The sequence below is a fragment of the Pogoniulus pusillus genome, chromosome 30 (genome assembly GCF_015220805.1).
Source record: "Pogoniulus pusillus isolate bPogPus1 chromosome 30, bPogPus1.pri, whole genome shotgun sequence".
NCBI lineage: Eukaryota > Metazoa > Chordata > Aves > Piciformes > Lybiidae > Pogoniulus > Pogoniulus pusillus.
In genome coordinates this window covers 18,075,755-18,095,626 of record NC_087293.1, presented here as the reverse complement: position 1 = coordinate 18,095,626, position 19,872 = coordinate 18,075,755, and the positions used below count along the sequence as shown (strand labels likewise).

The 19,872-nt window shown below is 46.2% G+C and overlaps 2 protein-coding genes across 7 annotated transcripts; one reads left to right on the top strand and one right to left on the bottom strand.

Moving 5' to 3' along the window:
• Positions 1-1,241: 1,241 nt before the first annotated feature.
• On the bottom strand, positions 1,242-8,374 carry CCDC117 (coiled-coil domain containing 117). 2 transcript variants are annotated; one of them, XM_064168939.1, is made up of 7 exons: positions 8,077-8,374; positions 7,440-7,801; positions 6,649-6,699; positions 6,050-6,283; positions 4,618-4,755; positions 3,804-4,076; positions 1,242-3,689 (listed from the first exon to the last, which is right to left on the bottom strand). In XM_064168939.1, exons 1-6 carry the CDS (start codon positions 8,296-8,298, stop codon positions 3,824-3,826), a joined length of 1,260 nt encoding a protein of 419 aa, XP_064025009.1. In that variant the 5' UTR covers positions 8,299-8,374; the 3' UTR covers positions 1,242-3,689; positions 3,804-3,823. The 2 variants fall into 2 exon arrangements, with proteins under 2 accessions (XP_064025009.1, XP_064025010.1); XM_064168940.1 differs by lacking the exon at positions 4,618-4,755 and having other exon boundaries at positions 1,242-4,076.
• A 152-nt stretch (positions 8,375-8,526) lies between these two features.
• Positions 8,527-19,394, top strand: LOC135189017 (solute carrier family 2, facilitated glucose transporter member 11-like). 5 transcript variants are annotated; one of them, XM_064168935.1, is made up of 13 exons: positions 8,528-8,606; positions 8,892-8,981; positions 10,278-10,376; positions 11,939-12,099; positions 13,207-13,331; positions 13,598-13,727; positions 14,901-15,049; positions 15,210-15,370; positions 15,857-15,967; positions 16,077-16,178; positions 17,043-17,118; positions 17,618-17,745; positions 18,578-19,394. In XM_064168935.1, the coding sequence occupies exons 1-13, from the start codon at positions 8,589-8,591 to the stop codon at positions 18,791-18,793; spliced, it is 1,566 nt and encodes a 521-aa protein (XP_064025005.1). In that variant the 5' UTR covers positions 8,528-8,588; the 3' UTR covers positions 18,794-19,394. The 5 variants fall into 5 exon arrangements, with proteins under 5 accessions (XP_064025007.1, XP_064025005.1, XP_064025001.1 ...); XM_064168931.1 differs by having other exon boundaries at positions 15,183-15,370; XM_064168936.1 differs by having other exon boundaries at positions 8,536-8,606; positions 8,887-8,981; positions 15,183-15,370.
• Positions 19,395-19,872: the final 478 nt, after the last annotated feature.

Below are 19,872 nucleotides of genomic sequence, written 5' to 3'. Positions count from 1 at the left end.
TAGAAGACAAAGACACAGACATGAGTATGAGCAGCTGAAAACAGCACCTGCAGAAGGGCTGATCTTCACACCTTCCCTGGGGCTAGAAGAAGGTTGAGTCTGCACAAAAAGATGTGCAGCTGTTTTTTCTGTTCTCACATCTGGCCTCTAAAAGCTAGCACAATAGAAGAGTAGCTGCAGTAGCTGTTCCTGCTGAGTGCTGTAGTACTCCTGAGCCAGGTTTGTTTTCTTGTGAACTTGCTGTTTGTGACCTGGTTGCTGCAGATAGCCTGTGCTCCAAGAAGCATTTCCTTGCTCGTGTTTGGTCTCAGCTATAGAAGTGAACTTCTTGGTGCTGTGTGCTGTCTCCCTTTAAGGTATCTCAGGTTCTTGTGGATTTCTCAGTATGGTTTTGTTTGTGGTGTTAGAATGGCAGTTCCTGTGTGCCTAGGCAAGCTACTGAGCACTTTTTCAAGTGTATCTCTGCATGTGATTAACTCCACCTGCTCTAACTCATGCATGCCCAGGTGCAGTTCAATGCCAAAATAAACTGCCTTGTAACTGAGATCCTCTTCCCATCTCTCATGTCTCCCAGGCACATCCTAAGGAGACTCAGACAACCAAAAGAGCCTTACGTGGTTCTTTTCCTCTCTCCAATGCTGCATTAGAGGAACATTTAAGTCTTGTCTAAATTCACAGTACAGTTTAAGTGTTTAACCTGGCCTAGAAACTTCTCATGAGTTTTTGTAATTTTTAAACAAATCTGAAGTACTTCCCCCCCCCCCCCCTTCTTTTGAGAGCAAAAAGGTCTAGCACACTCATCTGTAGCCTTTGGCTGCTTGAAACTGTTGAACAAGACAAAGTGTCACATTGCAATACCTTTGTATTTGTTTTAAAACTCTCCCTGAGCATTTCTGGCTTTTATATAGAACTAAGCAAGGTGGGTGGACTAAGCAATGTCAGTCTGATGTAAAATGAAAGACCTGAAAACACAGCTACAGGAATGCCTTTTTGGTACACCTTTGCTTTGTTAGGTGCCTTTGGGGCAGTACAGACTTACAGCAACTTTGCCTTTCTGGCAGCTTCAGCTCTGTTCCACCTGCTGCTGGCCCCCTTGCACAGCAGTCACACTGGAGGAAAAGAAGTGACATGCAGTGAAATTCAAACTCTTTTTAGGCTAGCAGAGCACTTTACTGTCCAGCTGAGGGTCTGGACAAAGCTCTGGAGGTTTTACCTTCTACCAGGAATGAAATGCAGCCATCTACAAAATATTTCAGAAAATTTATTGAAAACTGACATACAAAGGGGAATTTGGTCCCAAGATAGACCAGAATCAGATCTTCTGTATTTCAAAATTAAGTTTTTCCCTAATACTTCATTACATTTGCCTGTAGACAGCAGCAAAGGAAGTCCTTCCAGGAAGCCACCAACCAATGGAACTGGTACAAACACACAAGTTTAAAAACACCCAGTAACTTGTTCTCTCTTTGCCCTCTCCAAATGACTGCTACAGCAAGGCTCTCCTCAGTCTTCCATGATGCTCTTCATCAATTTTGATTGAAAACTGTTCTAACAGAAGGGTGGAAATTAATTATTACCAAAAAATGTTTTCTACCAAAGCAAATGCCTTGGACAATTTTCCCCATCTCTGTCTTTGCCAGCAGCCCTGGACAACATTCCCATTTCAGGAGGCAGATTAACAGGCATCAGTGATGCCACATTAATATCAAATGACTCTGGAAGTCAACCTTTGGCACAAATGTAACAGGAGAAGAGTGTGTTTGGAAGCAATCTGCATATTTGCTTTGTCATTTTTAAGAGGAAAATGTAGATTTGACACATTAAAGTCTAGCCCAGTTTTCTACATCTTTTCAAAATTTTAGTGTTGCTGAGGTGGTTTAAATAAAACTTTTTAATACTTTCTTTTTGGCTTTTTTAGTTGACAGCTCTGAAGCCTAAATCACTTCCACTGTTGACCTTTCACCCTAGCCCTACAGGCTGTGGAGTCCTCACATTTTCTACTCACTGTGACTACAGCCTTCTCCCAACTGCATTGCTTTAGATTCAAGCAACGTAGCACAGAGACTGTGAGTTTTTAAGCATGTTTGGCAGCTTACTAATACAGGGAAAAAAATTTGCTTAGCACATGCAAGAGACATATAGCAGACCCTGAAACAAAACTGGCTATAATGGCAAGATAAAGCTGCACACGTTCTCCAAGCTAACAAAGCTTCCAGAATGGTAAACTTACACATCAGCTTCTAGAGCAGTACCTACTCAAGTGCTGGAATGGTTTTAGTGAAGCTCTGAAATGTCCTGGCAAGAGACAGAATATGTCACACAAGCTTTGACAGGAGCAGCAAGACAGGGCTTAACGAACAGGGCATCCTCTGAACAAAGCTGCTGCTGTCAGCTAGGAGAAAAGAAATGACGACTGCAGAAAGAGAAGCTCAGTTCTGAAGTACCACTTCGGGCTTCTCTGACAGTAAAGAGTATCATCACAGATTACCCATGAGCCATGCAGAGGAAGAACAGATCCCTCTCACACAAACATCTGTACTGCTGTGTGCTTATCATCTGCCTAAGGTAAAGCCAGACTGCAATGCTGTAACGCTGAGCAGTACCTATCACCTGGAAAGGGATCTCTTAGGAGAAGCCACAACTCACAGCTTTTAAGCCCTTGAGCTTTCTCAGAGAAGACTCTGCTTTAAGGGTTTTAAGCATAATGGAACTGTTGTGCATTAAGGAAAGGTACAAATACTAACTCATTGAGGATTCTGTAACACTCCAAGCAGGGTACAAAATTCTTTTGACATGTATCTGTATGAGCTACGTCATTTATGGCAACAGCACGTGTTCTGGCTTAAGTCTAGAGTCCCTTAGGGGAAGACGCTTCACCACCAGCAGTCTCAAAATCTGGGGCTTGGTTACAGACAATAACCAGAATTTGGCCCTCCTTGTGCCAGAGCAAGTCAGCTCCCTGTTCCTGATGACTTACTATGTTTACAGAACTAAAGCAAGCCATTTAGTTAAGTGTTCAACTGACTTCCAGCTGATGCACACAAGGAGCACAAGGTCAAAGTCAATCAACTGTCTGAGAAGTGTTTTTCTTGAGACTATCATGTGAGGAGGGGAGCATAAACGCCCCACAATTTAGGAGCCAATGACCCAGAGATGACTGAAGTATGTATTTTTATTTTCCAGGTCAGTAGGTGGTTTGAGTTTCTACAAAGCAATAAGCTTATCTCAGCTTTAACTCCCTTCTCCACCACACTGCAGAACGTTCCATTTCTACATTTGAGTTTGCATCAAGTACAAAGCAGCCACAGATGGGGCAGCATGAAAAGATGCATTTCCATAGGGATTGCTTTTCCAGCTGGGACTGGATTTGAAATAGTATCTTCCTTTCCATACCTTTTCATAACTCAGACTAAACTAACTGACCAAGCGTGGTATGTGCACCAGAGTCTTAGTGGCTCAGTAAGTGAAAGATGTGGCTTAAGCCACAGTTACATTCAGTATTTAAACTTTACACTTTACCAAGGACAGTTAAGAGGATGTTTCACTAATAAGCAAGATGGAAAAGCTACACCTGCATTCCAAAGGCCTCTGGATTACCTTCTCAGCAAAAACAAGACCATTTACCAAAGTGGAGTACAGCAATCTTGGGAGGGTCAGTTTCACTGAGTTGTATCTGGCCAATCCATGTTCTTAGGATTGTTAGTAGGAAAAACAAAAACAAATAGTAGAACTTCAGATTCACGCATCAAACCAGGAAGAAAGTGGGAATCAAAAAACATCATGAAAAAGCATCAGAAGCTCACCGCTTCCTAAAATCTGGCATCTACAACTCCATTTCTTCTTCTGCACACCCAGAGATTCCCAAAAGAGCATATGGATCTGGAGACATGGCAGTCTGTTGTGATTCAGGGAATGTGTCAGTTTGTGGGTCAAAAGCAGCTCTTGGTGCTGACTGTTTAGCTTGACACCCTTCTGTACTTTGCTCCTTCATGTTCTTAACAGAAACAGACTTCAGTTTATCTGTGAGAAATTCAGGAAGAGGTTTCCAAAGCACCAGCTCCATCGAGGGACGGCTCCTAGAAGGGACAGAGCCTCAGTTAAATCTAGGTTCTCTAATCACAACTACTAAATGCAGAAGACCAGAGATTATCTTCACCCTTTGTGCTAGCCTGGAACTATATTCCAGAATCCATGTAGCTTTTTTTTTTCCCTCTACTAGGTTTCCTCTTCCTTAACTAAATTCCATTAATTCTAATTCTAACCCTGCATTTTCTCTTCTCTTCTGCTCTTCTGATGACCACTGTCAGTCACACTTCAGGACCTTCTTTCAGAAACTCACATATGTACAGGTTGAGATACAACAGATTACTCAACAAATGCGACTCTGAACAAATAAGGATTACAAAGCAGGCAGCCTGATGGCCACGACAGTCACACTTAACTTCTCTTTTACATCACCGCAGCTTTTCCTATTTTTGACCAGATAAATGGTCTGTTATATACAACCCTGGCTGCATCATGCAGTAATTAAAGACATCTCCACAAACATGAGAGTGGGTCTCTCTTCCCATTTGCACGTGTTAACTATATAGTACCATGATTTCCTCCAGAACTTACATAGATTCTATTATTTTCTTTGTCAGGACTTCACCAAAATCCCTCTTCATCCCTTTTTTAAGGGTATCTGACAGGATAAGAGTGGGCAGATTGCTAACACTTCCATCAGCATGAACTTCCTCATCTTCATCAATTATCCTAGGAATGGAGGGGGAAGAGGGAGATAAACACTATTGAGCAAACTATTAGCAGGCACATCCACTGCAGACTACAGTTACATCTAGGTGCACGGCACTGTGCAGAGCAGACCTGACCTCGGCTGGTACCAGAAGCAGCGGGGCCATGCTGACCTGAATCTTTTGGGCCAAGCACCCTAAGAACAGCTGTGGCACAGCAGCTCTGGAGCAGCTGTGCCACTTCTGGTACCTGAGCTGGCCATGTGATCCCTGCATTGCCCGGCAATGCACACTGCAAACCAATGGATTCCCTTCAGGGGAGCTGCAGGGTTCATCCGTGCCACAGGAGAGAGCCTCAGCCATGCAGTGGCTTTGCCTGCTCCATTTGAGCCTTGCCGAAAAGCCACTGAGTACAGCTCTCAGACTTTACTGACATCAGAGATTAAAATGGTACAACCAGCTGGAGGCATCTCCTCTGTTCTCATAAACCTTTTAAAGAAAATTCAGCAGTAGCTGGGAAGGTTGGGGAACAATCCTCTGAGAGGTCCAAAGCAGACAAAGGCAGGTAATAAAGACATGCATCACTACCCTTGATTACCCAGGACAAAATGAACCTTCACACATAATCTATGGAGGAATCATCTAAAAAAATAAATCTTGTTTTATAATTTATGTAACTTCTGTCTCTTCAAGCAACTGCCAACAGTGGTCATTTTAGAACTTTCAGCACACTAGCTCAGCCGTAATCAGCTGAGATTTACATGTGACATTCCCAGAAATCTTTCAAAGGCAAAAATGCACAGAAAATTTATTCAGTAACTGCAGCAGACTGCTCACAGCAACCCCAGCACCCCAACATCAGGCCCTCTGGTGTTCAGCAGCAAGGTAAACCTCAGTCTCGCTGCACGGGTGCAGAGAGCTCTCTGGTTCATACTGCTCTCTCTGCTGACAAATGCATGTCTTTCGTGAGCACTTAGAAGCATCAATCACAGAACATGGCTGCAGTTTGTGGAAAAAAACCTAAGCTTAAGTCTGACCAGTTAAAATTTGAGCTCTGGATACCCACAAAAGAGCATAAACCCCAATTATGGCATACTGACACCACAAAGTGATCACCAAACAGTGGCTCTTTGTTTAGTATCTCTTGCTCTGGCACCACCAGCTTCAGACCACAGGCAGCCTACAAAAAAGATCCCATGCCCAGGTTCATCTCAGACTTACAGCAGTGTTATCACACTGCTAAGTGCTAGATTAACCCTTTAACACCCACCAAAAAGGGAAAGCTCAAAGCCAGTCTGATGAACCCCTGCATTTACCTGTCCTCAATCTCCTGAAGCTTCCTGCGAGCAACCTCGCATTGCTGTTCCCCCATTGTCTGATCCATTTCTTCACAGGGAATTTCTAACATGGCAGGTCCAGGACCGCTGCCACCACAATGACTTGCTACCTCCCCAGCTGCCTCCTGACCTGCACAGAGAATCCATTCTTCAGTGCTGGGATTCAAAGGGCAATTTTTGGCTCCTGTCAGCCTCTTCTTCCGCACAGGACAACTAGGAAACAAAGTAAGTTTACAACTGTCAACAGAGAAAGGTGGTGTTCTGCAGGACAAACCCATACAGAAAAGCAAGGGCATTGCAAAAAGCCTGGGCACGTGGTAGAAACACAGTCTCCACCAAGAAAACAAATCCACATTGCTCTGATTAAAATCCTGCATGCTTGTGCAAGAAAAGCAGTGCTACACAACTAATTCACAGAAATGGATTTGGGCTCATGTGCAATTATGGGAAAGAGCTGTAAATGGAAACAACAGAAGCTCCCTTCCTGTGTAGGCTTTGAATAAGATGCACCCAGATAGTCAGAGAAAAGAAAGAGCAGCTTAAGATTTTTCAGGTAATAAAAGACAAATTTAATTTACCCTTCTGCCTCTTCTTCTAGCTTATGCTTCTTTCCACAGCGAACAGAGACACTGTATAAGAAAAAACAATAGTTATTTAGCTTCTAATTATATCCTCCAGAGACACTGATGTTTATAAACAGTAATTCCCTCTCTTTCAAAACGTCACTTGCAGATAAAAGCCACAGTTACAGCATGTCAGCAGCTGTGAAGAGAGTGGAAGTTCTGAACAATAAGCAAACATTTTGTTCTACACAAAGTTAAAGCAGGCTGTAATTACTCAGCTCTCCAAGCAGAACTCTGTGCTAAGTAACACAAAAAAAGAGAAATTATCTTTTCCACAAGGAGCAAGATCAATTTTTGCTACTATTCAAATGTGTCATGAAGTAACACACGATACAACTTCAGTCTCTTAATACAGTCTCTCAGTGCCAGGTTCAAACTAAACGTGACCAAGCAACAACCTTTTATGGCACAATTTAAATCTGTTGTGCTCATGTGAAAGAGTACACTTTTTAAAAGGCAAAAAAAGTACATGAACTTAAAAGCATGCCAAGAGATTGGTGCTCTTAAGCACATCTCTTTCCTTATGAACGCTCCTTCACCACCCTCCAAGGAACTGCCAGGCAGCAAGACGAGTACAGCAGAAGCCCACTCTGTCGGGCACACAGCCCAGCCCTGCTCTGTACACACAAAACGCTCCTGGAGCAAACAAAGCCCAGCCCGCCTGGGCAATGACACCCGCGTCACGCCACCGGTGCGCCCGCGACGCCTGCCCCTTCCCTGTCCAGTGGAACTGCTCTGGCACTTACTGGCCGTGGCCCGGCTGCAGGTGCAGGCCGTGCGGGCGTGTCGCACTGGTGAAGGAGCCCACCGGGGCCACCGGCAGCCCCTCGTTGTAACTCCCGAGCGCAGCCAGGGAGGCAACGTCGAAGCTGCTTTGCAGGTACAGGCCGGAGGAACCGCCGCCGCCGTCGCCGCCATCGTTTCCGTTCCCTGCCATTATTACCATGGGCGGCTGCAGACGGCCGTGGCCGAAGGCTCCGGGCTGCGGGTCGTCCCGCACAGCTGCCGCCGGGCCGTGACGGTCAGGGGCCATGGCGGGGACCTGGGGGAACTCCACGGCGGGGCCGGAGGGGATGCCCTGACAGGATCTGCCCAGCGCTGCCATTTCCTGCAGCCGGAGGGAAAGAGAACATGAAAGCCTCTCGTCCTCTCCGCCGAGTGGGACAACCGAGATGCAGCTGTGCCTCGGCCCGTGGCCGTTCTCCCGCTGCTGGCACGGGCCCCGTCCGTGGCGCTCCGTCCCGAGGCCGCGCAGAGCGGCGCTGCTCGGCGACACGAGTGACCCTGACTCGCGGCACCGCCGTCCGCCCCGGGGTCTTCTGCGGTCCAGCCTACCCCGCCCCAGTGCCACAGCCGCTGCTCGTAAACCTGCGGAGCACTCACCGCCGGGCCGGGCCGGGCCCGGAGCCGAACGACGTCGCCAGTGCCCAGGTCCTTTCCAGGCCTTTCGCCGCGCTTGGAGAAAGCGGGCGAGGGCACGATGGGAGCTGTAGTCCCGGGCGGCGGCAGCCCGCGGGGCGCGGCGGGAGTTGTAGTCCCGGGCGGCGGCGGGGCGCGGGCCGTGCGTAGTCTTTGCTGGGGCCGGAGTGGGGCTGTGGTGGCCATGGGGCTCCCGGTGCGCGGCAGGGCTATTCCTGCCGGGAGCGGGAGGGTCCAGGCCTCCCCGACAGCGGCCAGACCTCAGCTCCGGAAGGGATGCCGAGACAGAGCCGCTTTTGTCCGCGGCCCGGCTAATCTCTGCCGGCGGCGGTCTGGCCGCGGGGCCGGGGCGGGCCGGCGCTCAGCAGCCAAATCCCAGTCAGGTGAGGAGCTGCGGTCGTGGCTTCTCCCCGCTGCGGGCTGTGCCGCGAGGAAGCAGCGGGCGAGGGAGCGCTGCCGTTGGGAGTTGCGGGGAGATGCCACCGAAGCCGCAGGTAATCACCCCGTCCGCTTCTGTGGGAGCTAGGAGCTGCAGCTGACTGGGGCCTGTCGGGTGCTTTCTGCTCTGGTTTTAACGAAGAAGGTGCCTGGGGTGTGCTGCTGCACACGGGAGAGCTCCCCGCAGCTCCTCTCAAGCCTGGTGAAAGCTGGGCATGGCAGGCATAACAAAGGCGCGAACCATTGAGAAGAATCCCAGTGGCTAGAGACAGAAGGCAAAAGTTGTGTTTCAATACAATAATAAGTTCATTTCTTTGACACCTTTTATTCCTGAAGTGTAGTTTACTAAATTTGGCAAAGGAAAGGAAACTCTACCCATACTCCAAATGGAGCGCCAGCCCCTGCTGAGAGGGTCTAGCACGCACAGCAAGGTAAGCAGAACGGCCTTGGCCCCCGAGGATGAGTCCTGCAGAGTTTGTAGCTTTAGCAGTGGTCACATATGTGAAATTTTCTGATGGTTTAATGTTTACTTTTAAATAAAAATGCATTAGATGATCAGACTGCTAAAATTTCGTTGTCCTTAGGCATCCAGCAGCACTTCCAAATGGAAGCTGTAAAAACACATCTTCTGATTCTTATGTTTTACATTGAATGCAAACCGGGGGGTGGGGTGGGGTTGTGCTGTGTTTCTGAAGTGAGGTGGAAGTGCTTATGAGCTATGAAGAATGAAGCAGCTCGGGGAACAGATACCACTGTTGTCCATGCTCTGAGAAATGGGCGCCCAAACCCCAGTGGGACAGAGCACATGACTGTAACAAGCAGGCTTCTTTGGGCAGAAAGAGGGCAGCCACCCTAACAAAGCCTAAGTCAGGTGGTGTATGTCAGTGATTCTGGGGCTTTTTTTTTGCTAGTTTGTTTTCTATCTCTTCTAGATTTTAGTACTGTTGTATTCAGTAAAAACTGGAGTTGAGGAGTGTCATAAAACCAGATACTGTATAAGCCTCTAGAGGTCTTGTCTATCTCAGAGGCCTTATCCAAAGGACAACTTTTTATGACCAATTGGAACTCTGCTGAGATAAGAATATACCACAGTTATGGATCCTGTTGGCCTTAAAACCTAAGAGTCTGTGAATCTATTAATCTTAGTTCCTAAATTGTGATTTAGCTATGTAACCAGGTAATCAATGTTGAAAACGTTAAAAATGCATGCAGTAAACTTTGGAGCAATGCTGCTACCAGTGAGCAGTGTGTCGTGATCTAAAACACTACAGGTTAGCACTCACTGGCTCGCAGACATCCAGCAATGCACATAGGGACTGAGGGAAAAAAAGTTAATTCTTACATCTCAGATAAGATGTGAGCCATAGAAACTGGAATTTGGTTCATTCTCATACTGAGTCATAGTGCCTCTAGCACCAACCACAAACATTTCTGGCATTCTTTCATCAAAAACTGATTCCATGAGCATTTACCCAGTTCGGTGACTGTGCTGGCAGGAGGGCAGGGGCGTGCTTGGAGCAGTGTCTCCAAAAGATGCTAGTGAACATGGTCAAATCCTGCTGCAGATGTTTGAGAGTTTATTTAGAGAGAGTTTTCTAAACAGATTTTTTCGCTGTTCAAAGCTAAATGCACTCTGTGTTTCACCAGCATTTTCTCCTGCATACCATAGGCACATTGGCTTAAGGCCTTGTTGCTTTTCATGCCTGTTACTCTCCTCTGTGCTCTAGCTCCCTACCTGGACCTTGTTCCTGGCTATCTGTGCTGTTGGAATTGGAGGGACCTTTCAGTATGGATACAATGTTTCCATTATCAATGCACCCACCCAGGTAAAATACCCTCTCTTCTCTCTTGTTCACAGGGTTGTTTTACAGCAGCAGAGGTGTCCTGGCTGGCTGGCTGAGGGGCCAAAGGCACTCTCAGTGCAATGGCATCAGCAGCCAAAGCAGCCTTCCTCTCATCTGAAGGCTTGCTGATTTCCAGAATAGTTTTATGTGAGTTGGTTTTTGAGTGCCTCCCATGAGAGATATTCTGTATCAGATAAAAGTGCCAAGTACATCCCATAAAAACCTCTGTTAAAATCTGGTTTAAAAGAATTACCTGAGAAAGTAGCGTCTTCCAGGTTCATCTTTGGCTAAAGTCCATAACACTAAGAACAGAGCAGCGTAGAGTAGTAGAACCAAACAATTTTGGTTGTCAGGGACCTGCAATGATCATCTGGTCCAACTGCCTGACCAAAAGCTAAAGCACGTTAAGGGCATTGTCCAATGCCTCTCATGATAGAGCATCAACCATCTCTCTAGGGCACATATTTCAAAGTTCAATCACCCTTCCTGTAAATCTCACCACCATTTCTCCTAACGTCAAGTTTAAACCGCCCCTGACACAGCTTGGAACCATTCCTATAGCTCACATCACCAAATGGCAGGAAGAGGATAGTTACAGTTGTCCATGACAAGGCAATTTACTGAGAAAAAAAGTTGCATCTGTAGTGTCTGAGTTCCTTGTAGTTATTTTCATCTGCCTTTTTTCCCCATTGCCATCTACTTGTTACCATGGCCTTGAGGACTGCATATTTCGTGGATGACTGGAGAGGATCTTGTGAAAGTGATTAGTACTGTTTTCTGCTGACAGCTGACTCTTTTTTCTTGTGGAGCTGAATTTGCTACAACATTGTATGTGTTTTACAAAGGCTAAAATAAGCTGTTTGTGAAAGAAGACGTAATATGCTGGAAACAGAGAGTCCATGTTTGTCCTTCTGCGAAGTCTTTGCTGGCAAAGAACAAGAGCCTCTGGTTACAAATGCTCATCAATTTAAGAGATCCCTAGGAAAACAAGTGTGTAGAGTAACAGTTTAAAGGTTGTGACACATGAATACTGCATAAAGGGAGGGGAATGTTAGAGTTGCAGTAAGGCTTCCACTATGAATTGTTGGATTGCACTGAGGCGGGAAGATTTAAATCAAGTGTCAGAATGAGTCTCTCGACTGTGAAAACGTTTAGATTATGTGATACCTCTGTGTTCTGAGATGTTCCTAAAAACCAGTAGGACCTACCTACCCACCCACCCTGCTCCCCCTCCATTCAGGAGGCCCTCAGAACTCTTTTGCAAGAGTATGTGGAAAGGTTTTGCTTCTCTGGTGGAATACAGCCTCTCTTGACCAGGAGAACAAAAGCAGAGCTGTTCATCAGTCTTTAAGATGTACGGGGGATGGGAAAGGTGGTATAGTCAAGGAAGGCTCTATTAGTCTTTGGTGGTTTTAATACAACTGAGATAATTCCTTTTGTTAGTGCCCAGAATTGGTTTTCAGGCTTGAGGTACAAGCTATTTATGGTGCCGAGCTGCAGGGCTACACCTATGGCTGTGCATTCCTCATTCTTTTCTGCTGCAGCATATACACATGTTCTTAAATGAAACCTGGACCAGTCGATATCACGAGGCACTCAACCCCAGTCTGCTGACTTTCCTTTGGTCTGTCATTGCTTCCATATTCTCACTTGGAGGCCTGTGTGGAGCCCTGATGGGAGGCAGCATGGCCATCTGGCTGGGCAGGTGAGTTACAGCAGCTTCTTTTCCCACTTTCTCACTGGAATGTAAAGTAAGTAAATGGAAAAAGAGCAAGAGGAAATGTACCTTTGGTGGCTATAAAAGTTTTTCACTGCAAAGTCGAGTTGTCTAGTAGAATTTTACAGTTTGTCCCAAAGTGACTTTAAAAGATGATCCCTGAATTATAGCCTCCAGTCTGGTGTTTCCATTGCATTTGTCTATGTGGGCATGCGCACCCATGGTACAGTAGGGAACACAGTTCCCCATTTGCAGCCTTGTGCTAGCTCATCAGCCTGCTCTCACTAGCCCCTCTCTTCAAGAGAAGGTCTAATATGGGCTGTTGCAAGCCCTTGCCCCCCACAGACGGGAGGGAAAGTAACAGGCAACCCGAGTCTGGGTTGAGATAAAGAAGGAGTTTGCCTGGCAGTGCTGCAGTGCACAATGACCTGAGCCTGCGTGCAGCAGCAGAAGGCAGCAGCAGAAGGCAGCAGCAGAAGGCAGCAGCAGAAGGCAGCAGCAGAAGGCAGCAGCAGAAGGCAGCAGCAGAAGGCAGCAGCAGAAGGCAGCAGCAGAAGGCAGCAGCAGAAGGCAGCAGCAGAAGGCAGCAGCAGAAGGCAGCAGCAGAAGGCAGCGACCTCCCCCTACTGCCCGACCGCAGCCAGCCCATCAGAAAAGCCCGAAGCCGGAAAGCGGCAAGGGGCACAGGAAGCCTCTCCTGCCACCACCTGAAGTGCAGGCCGTGCTGCTCTGCTCCAGCCAGCGCTTTCCATCTGAAGCTGGCATGAGGGCAGTATTGGGGTTAAGTAGCAGCAGCAGATTCAACTCAGCCCGTGAGAAGCCATCCTTCCATAAGGACAGGCTGTGTGATCAGAAGCATCTCCAGTGCCTTCTATGTAGCTGCAGCATGAGCGAGCAACCTCCTGCTCTTGACAGGCATTGCTGTCATGTTTATGCACAACTCGTATCTTCAGAGCTTTGTAGGAGTAAGTACTTGTGTCAGATATCTGGGTCTGCAAGGGTAGCACACTAAAGCCCACTTCCATACTACCAGAAAGGAAAGTTTGTTTGTTTTCTTAAGGCATTTGGGTTTTTTTCCTCCCCTCTCCTCTTTAGGAAAGGAGCTCTTCTGATGAATAACATCATAGCGATACTGGCCTCCATTTTAATGGGGATCAGTTTTCCTACAGGATTGTTTGAGTTGCTGATTGCTGGAAGATTTTTGATTGGCATAAATTCAGGTGAATCATTTCCTATTCTTACTTTGAATAAACTGCAGTGAATGACAAATTAGTTACTGATGACTCTGTCAGTATTACAACCTGTGTTTGTAAGCTGCTTTGTAAATGCAAGGTCAAAAATGTTCCGTAGTCTAACTTGGAATCCAAAAGTGGCTAAAATTAATAGGAAAGCAACTAAGTCTGATTTTCTACACATTTTGGTTCAGTAACTCTTCAAAGCAAAATCTATTAATAAGAAAATGTGTTTTTTTTCCATTTTGTTCCAGGTATTGGGATCTGTGTGCAGCCTCTGTATATTGGAGAGGTTGCCCCAAAACATCTTAGAGGTGGCATGGCCATGGGGACTTCCATCTTTCTGACTGGGGGGATTCTGACAGGACAAATAATTGGCTTAAGGTTAGAAATGCTTAATTTTTCCTGCCTTGAGTTACTGGCATGTAAAGAATTGCTATTCCCTGCAGCTCTGTGAAACATTCACTGGGGCCATTGTAGCAATACTGAGTCAGCTTCTCACAGAGGTCTGCCTTGAAGGTGAAAACTTTGCTTTTATCCCCTTCTTGCTACAGCTGCAAACCATCTGTGCTGTCTCCCCAGGGAAGTGTTCTCAGTTTAGGTGGGTTGGCCAAAGCAGCATCAGTAAAACAGGCACATTTTTGCTGAATTCTTACTTTTGGCCATCTTCTTGATGGAGACAGTGGAGGTTCAGAAGACAGGACTTGAGAACACTGCTGCTGTTTTTATTCCTTGTGAGATCAGATGATGTTGGGATGGACTGCACCACCTTGGATCTTAAGCTCTTCCAAACGCTTCTTTCATGGAGTCTGCTAGATTCCTTCCACTGCCCTGAGAGCAACTGCTGGTAGCCTGAGTCACAGCATGTTACCTCTTTGTTTGTCTGTTTACCAAAAGCACTTAGACTTCTCTTTCTTTCCCCCCCTAAATCACTACTTTGTGAATTAACTGATCTTCCTAGATACCTCAGATGTGAAGTGCAGAACATGAGTAGAACATAGATTCCAGACCACATAGCCTGCAGTCAGTGTTTAAAATGGAGCAGGCCTTTTGAGTTGAGAAAGTTGACATTGCCCACAGCAGCTCATCTTGATGACTGTAACTGCAGCAATTGTAGTGATTCTTTTCTGTGTAGCACACCTTCTTGTGAGACCAGCTGGGAATAGTATCAGGTGCCTTCCTGGGTTCTTTCTGTCCTCAGTTATTGTCTGGTTCTCAAAAGCTGGTGACCTTCAGATGAGGTCTGCATGCTTTCACTGTCCTGCCTTGCTAGGAAATGCTCTTCTGGCAAGTCTGAAAGTAGTGCCTAGGACCAGCCCAGCAAGAAGCAGCAAGTAAAGCAGCACTGCTCATCTCCTTGAGTGACACTTGATTTCAGAGTGGCTGGCAGGTACTTTCCCAACCTCTTTCTGCTGAGGTTCACAAGACGTAGGTAACTGGCTACAAGGGAACATCTCTCAAAGAATGAGCATCTTGCTCCTGTAAGTCTTCTGAATAGTCATCAGTAGCTAATTACTTGGAGTTGTTTTTTTCCTTCTTTTTCTACACTTCTCCCAGGGAATTACTGGGTGGAGAAGCGTATTGGCCTCTGTTGCTATCCAGCAGCTGTTTACCAGCATTTGCCCAACTTTTATTCCTGCCATGGTTTCCTGAAAGCCCCAGATACCTTCTTATAGACAGAGGTGATGAGCTGAGCTGTGCCAAAGGTAATTCATTTTTTTCCCAGTATTCCTAAAGCAGCTTTTCATATCCTAGCCACAGCCAGGTGGTCCTAGGAAGAGGTGACCCCCAGGAGCTGTGGTCAGTAGGTCACCGCAAGAGACTTTCTTGTGTTTCTAGCACTGAAGCGATTGCATGGCTCTCCAGGGTACCAACAGGAGATGGAAGATATCCAGCGGGAACGTTTCGCCTTGGATGGGGAGAAACCCAGGAAACCCTGGCAATTGTTCAGTGACCGCGGTGTGAGGTGGCAGCTGATCACTGTGATTGTGATGACTATGGGCCAGCAGCTGAGTGGGATCAACGCGGTAAGGTGCCGTCCCTACAAGCACCTTCAAGGATTTAATTCCCTCTGGTCTCCAGCCTTCTGCTCATACAAAGGATCCATGTAGAGGAGCCCAGGGAGATGGGATTAGTGGTTAGGAGTACCTTTGTGTCATTGCTCTCTTTCTCCTGTCTTTTTTTGGTCACTTCTGTGTTTCTAGCATGTAAAAATCTTTTGGGGATGACTCAATGCTTGTGTTCATGTTGTGAAAAAGTCAGTAGGGGTGGATCAGCTTATCCCATTGCGTCTGCTGTAAGAGGGTGAGGCATTGTCTTCAGTAAGTTGTGTATTTGAAGATAGCAGTGTATTTTACCTGGGCATGAATTTAACAGGTTCCTCTTACTGCTTATGGCACATTCATTACTCACATAAGAAATATCTTGAGCTGTGTGCTCGGCATGACCTTGGGTTTGTTTCCAGATGACTGTTTAACTGCTAGGAACACCCTGACATTTTTTTCCCATTGCAGATTTATTTCTATGCAACTTACATTTTTGAACAAGCTGGGATCTCAACAGAAAAAATCCCATATGTGACACTTGGGACTGGAGCTTGTGAATGCCTCACAGCCCTTACCTGTGTGAGTAGCAGTCTGTTCTCCCTCCTGTCAGAGAGAGGAACCATTCTTCTTGAGGGGCATTGGTAAATGTGAGATCAGCATGGTAACAGAAACTCTGTCTTGTCCACAGGGTTTACTGATAGACTGTGTGGGAAGGAGATGCCTAATCATTGGGGGATACCTCCTCATGACCTTTTGGAGCATCGTTTTAACCTTCTCCCTGACTTACCAGGTGTAAAGAAGGGCTCATTTATGTTAGATGATAGGACTCTAGTGAGACACTCAAAAGAAGCTGGAAGATAAGAGGTGTCTTAAGTTAAAACTGACAGCAATTGAAAGATGGGTAATTGTACAGCCAAGCTCCCCAAAATAAGAGAAGGCACTCAGATAAGGTTTGGTTGTGTAGTTATCTTAAAGCTGCAGCTGTGTTTGATGCTGACAAAACTGATGACAACATAGCATTTATTCTTCTTTTTAAAGACACATAAACTATTAAATGAACAATTATTAGTTCTCTGAAGCAGTCAGTTAATTAGCTGCAAGCAGCCACAAGTGGCTGTTGATCTTTGCTGCAATAAAATAGCAAAAGGAAATGTAATCGCTAAGCCAAACTTTTAACAGTAGATTCTCAGAATCTGAACTAAACCTTGAGTACTGTGTCCAGTCCTGGGCTTCTCAGATTAAGAAAGATGTTGAGATGCTGAATGTGTCCAGAGAAGGGCACCAAGACTGTTGAGGGGGCTGGAGCACAGTCCTGTGAGGAACAGCTGGAGAAGCTGGAGTTATTTAGCTCAGAGGAAAGGAGGCTCAGTGGAGACCTTATTGCTCTCTACAACTACCTGAAGGCAGATTGTAGCCAGGTGAGGGTTGGTCTCTTCTCCCAAGCAACCAGTGACAGGAGAGGTGACAATCTCAAGCTGTGCCAAGGAGGTTTAGGCTGAACGTTAGGAAAAAATTCTTCCCAGAAAGAGTGACTGACCATGGGTACAGGCTGCCTGGGGAGGTGGTGGAGTCACTGTCCCTGGAAGTGTTTAAAAAGAGATGATGTGGCACCTGGTGCCATGGTGATTCTGTAAACCTTCCAATCCTGTTCCAGGAGCTGTACTCATGGGTGCCTTACGTGAGCATGGCAGCTATATTTGCCTTCATCTTGAGCTTTGGGCTGGGACCAGGTATGATAGCAATGGTGCTTTACACTCTGGGGCCAGGGGACAGCAGGAGCTCAGGGCATGAGCCAGGCAGGTGTTAGCTGCAGGGCTGCTGGTGCCCTGGCTAAGGGCACAAGTGAGCCAATCCCATCAGAACAGTTCAGTGCCCATTGCCTGAACCTGAAGCTTGTTGTGAACTGCTCGGGGAGGGGGGGTGGTGGCAGTGTGCATGCATGTCCTAGTTCTGTCTTTCAGTTCAGGTGAGTTGTACAAGCAGCAGCTCAAGACACTTGCAGAGGACCTTTGCTCCCTGAGCAGTGCTGCTGATAGGGTCACTTCTCAGGAGGACACTTAGCATGTGGGCAGTGGGTTCAGAAATGTGCTACTAAGGATGTTGGTTTCAGTAGAATTAGATCAGCCAGTGGCATGTTCCAGAGCTACTCACTCCATTTTTCTGTCATTGGGCACACTGCAGATGGACATTTGGCTTTCTAACCTATTGCATTCTGAACCTCATCCTCAGGTGGCATAACCAACACCCTGACAGCTGAGCTGTTCATACAGTCCTCACGGCCTGCTGCTTACATGATAGCAGGGGCTGTTAGCTGGGTTAGTTTCTTCACAATTGGGATGCTCTTTCCCTTTATTGTGGTAAGTATGCCCAAAATTTTCCTATTTGCCTCCCCTAGCATTTTATCTTCTCTCAGGCTCCATCAAACTGCTTTCCCTTACCCAGCAACACTTAAACACAGGGTGCACTCTGCTCCTCAGCCAAGTGTAACTGGATTCAGTCCCTCCTCAAGTATTTTGTAGGTATCAATAAAAAAATAATAAACTAAGATAAAGGAAAATTACAAAGAATGCATGGGGGTAATTTTAATGCTCATATCTAATGAGAAAAAAAAAGTACCAAAACTAGAAAAAAAACAGACACTGAAGTTCACCTTAGTACCTTCTGGGCAGGTGGTTCCCACCTTCTCTAGGCTCTGAACAGGAACAGGAAAACCAACAGAGTCTTGAATTTCTAGCTTTGTTCTGTTTTAGCACTTCCTCTGGAGAGCAAAACATGCAGAATGCCATCAGCGAGGCATCTTGATGTGCCAGTCCTTTCTTCTTGGCTGAACTCTGCTCAGCAGTGAGGTTTTTGAGGTGTAGTGTTGTGAGACATTTGCAAACCTCCATGAAACAGTAAATCTTCTCACATCACAGTGTGAGACAGACAGCAAATGCTGCCTCATCATTACACCGTTTGACAGGCCTCAAATGGCTTTTTTTTTCCCCATTAAACAACTACCCCGTGTAGGTAAGACTGCCAAGTGCTGTGCAATGCATCCAAAGTGGCATGTAAAGTAAGGATAGGACGGAGGTCCTTTTATTAAAATACTTAGCAGCAGTGTGAGGTGTGGGTGGAAACGAAACATTATTTTCCTGCATGCCCCGTTGTGCTTGATGTATGTTGCAATTAAGTAACTTTTCCTTTCAGAACGGACTGAAGCAGTATTGTTTTCTTGTATTCTTGTTGGAGTGCTCCTCAGTTGCTGCTTTCATCTTCTTTGTAATTCCCGAAACAAAAAACAAATCTTTTCTGGAAATCAGAAAGGAGTTTCACAAGCTTAACTTTGGAAGAAACAGCAGAAAACTGGAAGCAGAGCTGAATGAAAGAAGACAACTTCAGGATGAATTAAAAAATTCCCAGTAATTTAACAGCTGTAACAGAATCTCAGCAGCCTCTTCTAAACTAGCAGTGTAGCAGCACAGCTGAGTAGCTTCTTAAATCCTCCTGTGTGTTCAGAGGAAGTTTAATCAAGAAAAGCTAATCTTTCTGGAACGCCATCACACATGCAATGCCAAGCTGCTATTAACCACCTGTGTTACACAGGATGCTCTGTATACAAGGCTTTGTTTAGATACAGCTGTGTTGGAGGGACGCAGAAACGCCAGGAAGGGTGTGCAATGATTCCTACCCCTGGAAGATTCCTTCAGGTAACCCAGTAACTCTGATGTTTCTAAGCTCCTTCTTTAGACTGGGGTGACAAATCGGCGTTAATGTTTTACTGAATGAAGTATTCTGATGCCTTAAAGCCCAAACGTGAATGGACCTGCTGAGAAACCAGCTCTAGGAATAGGCTCATTTAGGTGCTTAGTTGCCATTTTTGAGTTCTGAGAGTGAAGAATGTTGCATATCCAGCTCTACTGCTGTTACTGTACAGGCACTACAGCATCCACACATTATGGTATTTGTAATCAAGCTGACAGAAAGACTTATTTCGTAGCACTAATAAACAGCTTTTGGGGGTTGAGCCTGGGGTAATTTGTTTCCCTAACCTCACATCTCAACACTTTAAACTGTGCAGGAAAAATCCTCTTCTGGGTTTGAAGGTTGATTCCAGGCAGAGTGAGATCAGCACCACAAAACCCAGTAAGTAGCAAAGACACAAGGGGATTTGAACACTTATTCTGCCTTAGAAGGTTTTTCAGGGTGATAGGACACACATGGTGAGGCCAGAGCCTGAAGGACCTGCTGAACAAGCTTTCTGCTTCATCTCTCTTTTGTCCCAGACATTTTCTCAGCTTCAAATAAATTCTTCCTACTCTAGCAGGCAAGACGTTGGAAGTGTTAATTATCTGCAGCGCTTGCATGCCTCTCCAGTGCTCACTGCCATACCTGTCACTGCTAGGACGGCAGTCCTGCCTTACCTATTTCATCTGCCCCTGCTGTAAGCACCTTCCAATTCCACCTGCTACTGAAGTGCCATGGCAAGCACTGGATTTTATTTC

Coding starts and splice junctions, on each gene's coding strand:
- LOC135189017 (XM_064168931.1), top strand. Junction 15,968..16,076: donor GCCTCACAGCCCTTACCTGT/GTGAGTAGCAGT, acceptor TCTTGTCCACAG/GGTTTACTGATAGACTGTGT. Junction 17,746..18,577: donor TGCTCTTTCCCTTTATTGTG/GTAAGTATGCCC, acceptor TTTTCCTTTCAG/AACGGACTGAAGCAGTATTG.
- CCDC117 (XM_064168939.1), bottom strand. CDS start 8,298: ATGGCCACCACAGCCCCACTCCGGCCCCAGCAAAGACTACGCACGGCC. Junction 6,700..7,439: donor CTGCAGCCGGGCCACGGCCA/GTAAGTGCCAGA, acceptor TTTCTTATACAG/TGTCTCTGTTCGCTGTGGAA. Junction 6,284..6,648: donor CTAGAAGAAGAGGCAGAAGG/GTAAATTAAATT, acceptor TTTGTTTCCTAG/TTGTCCTGTGCGGAAGAAGA.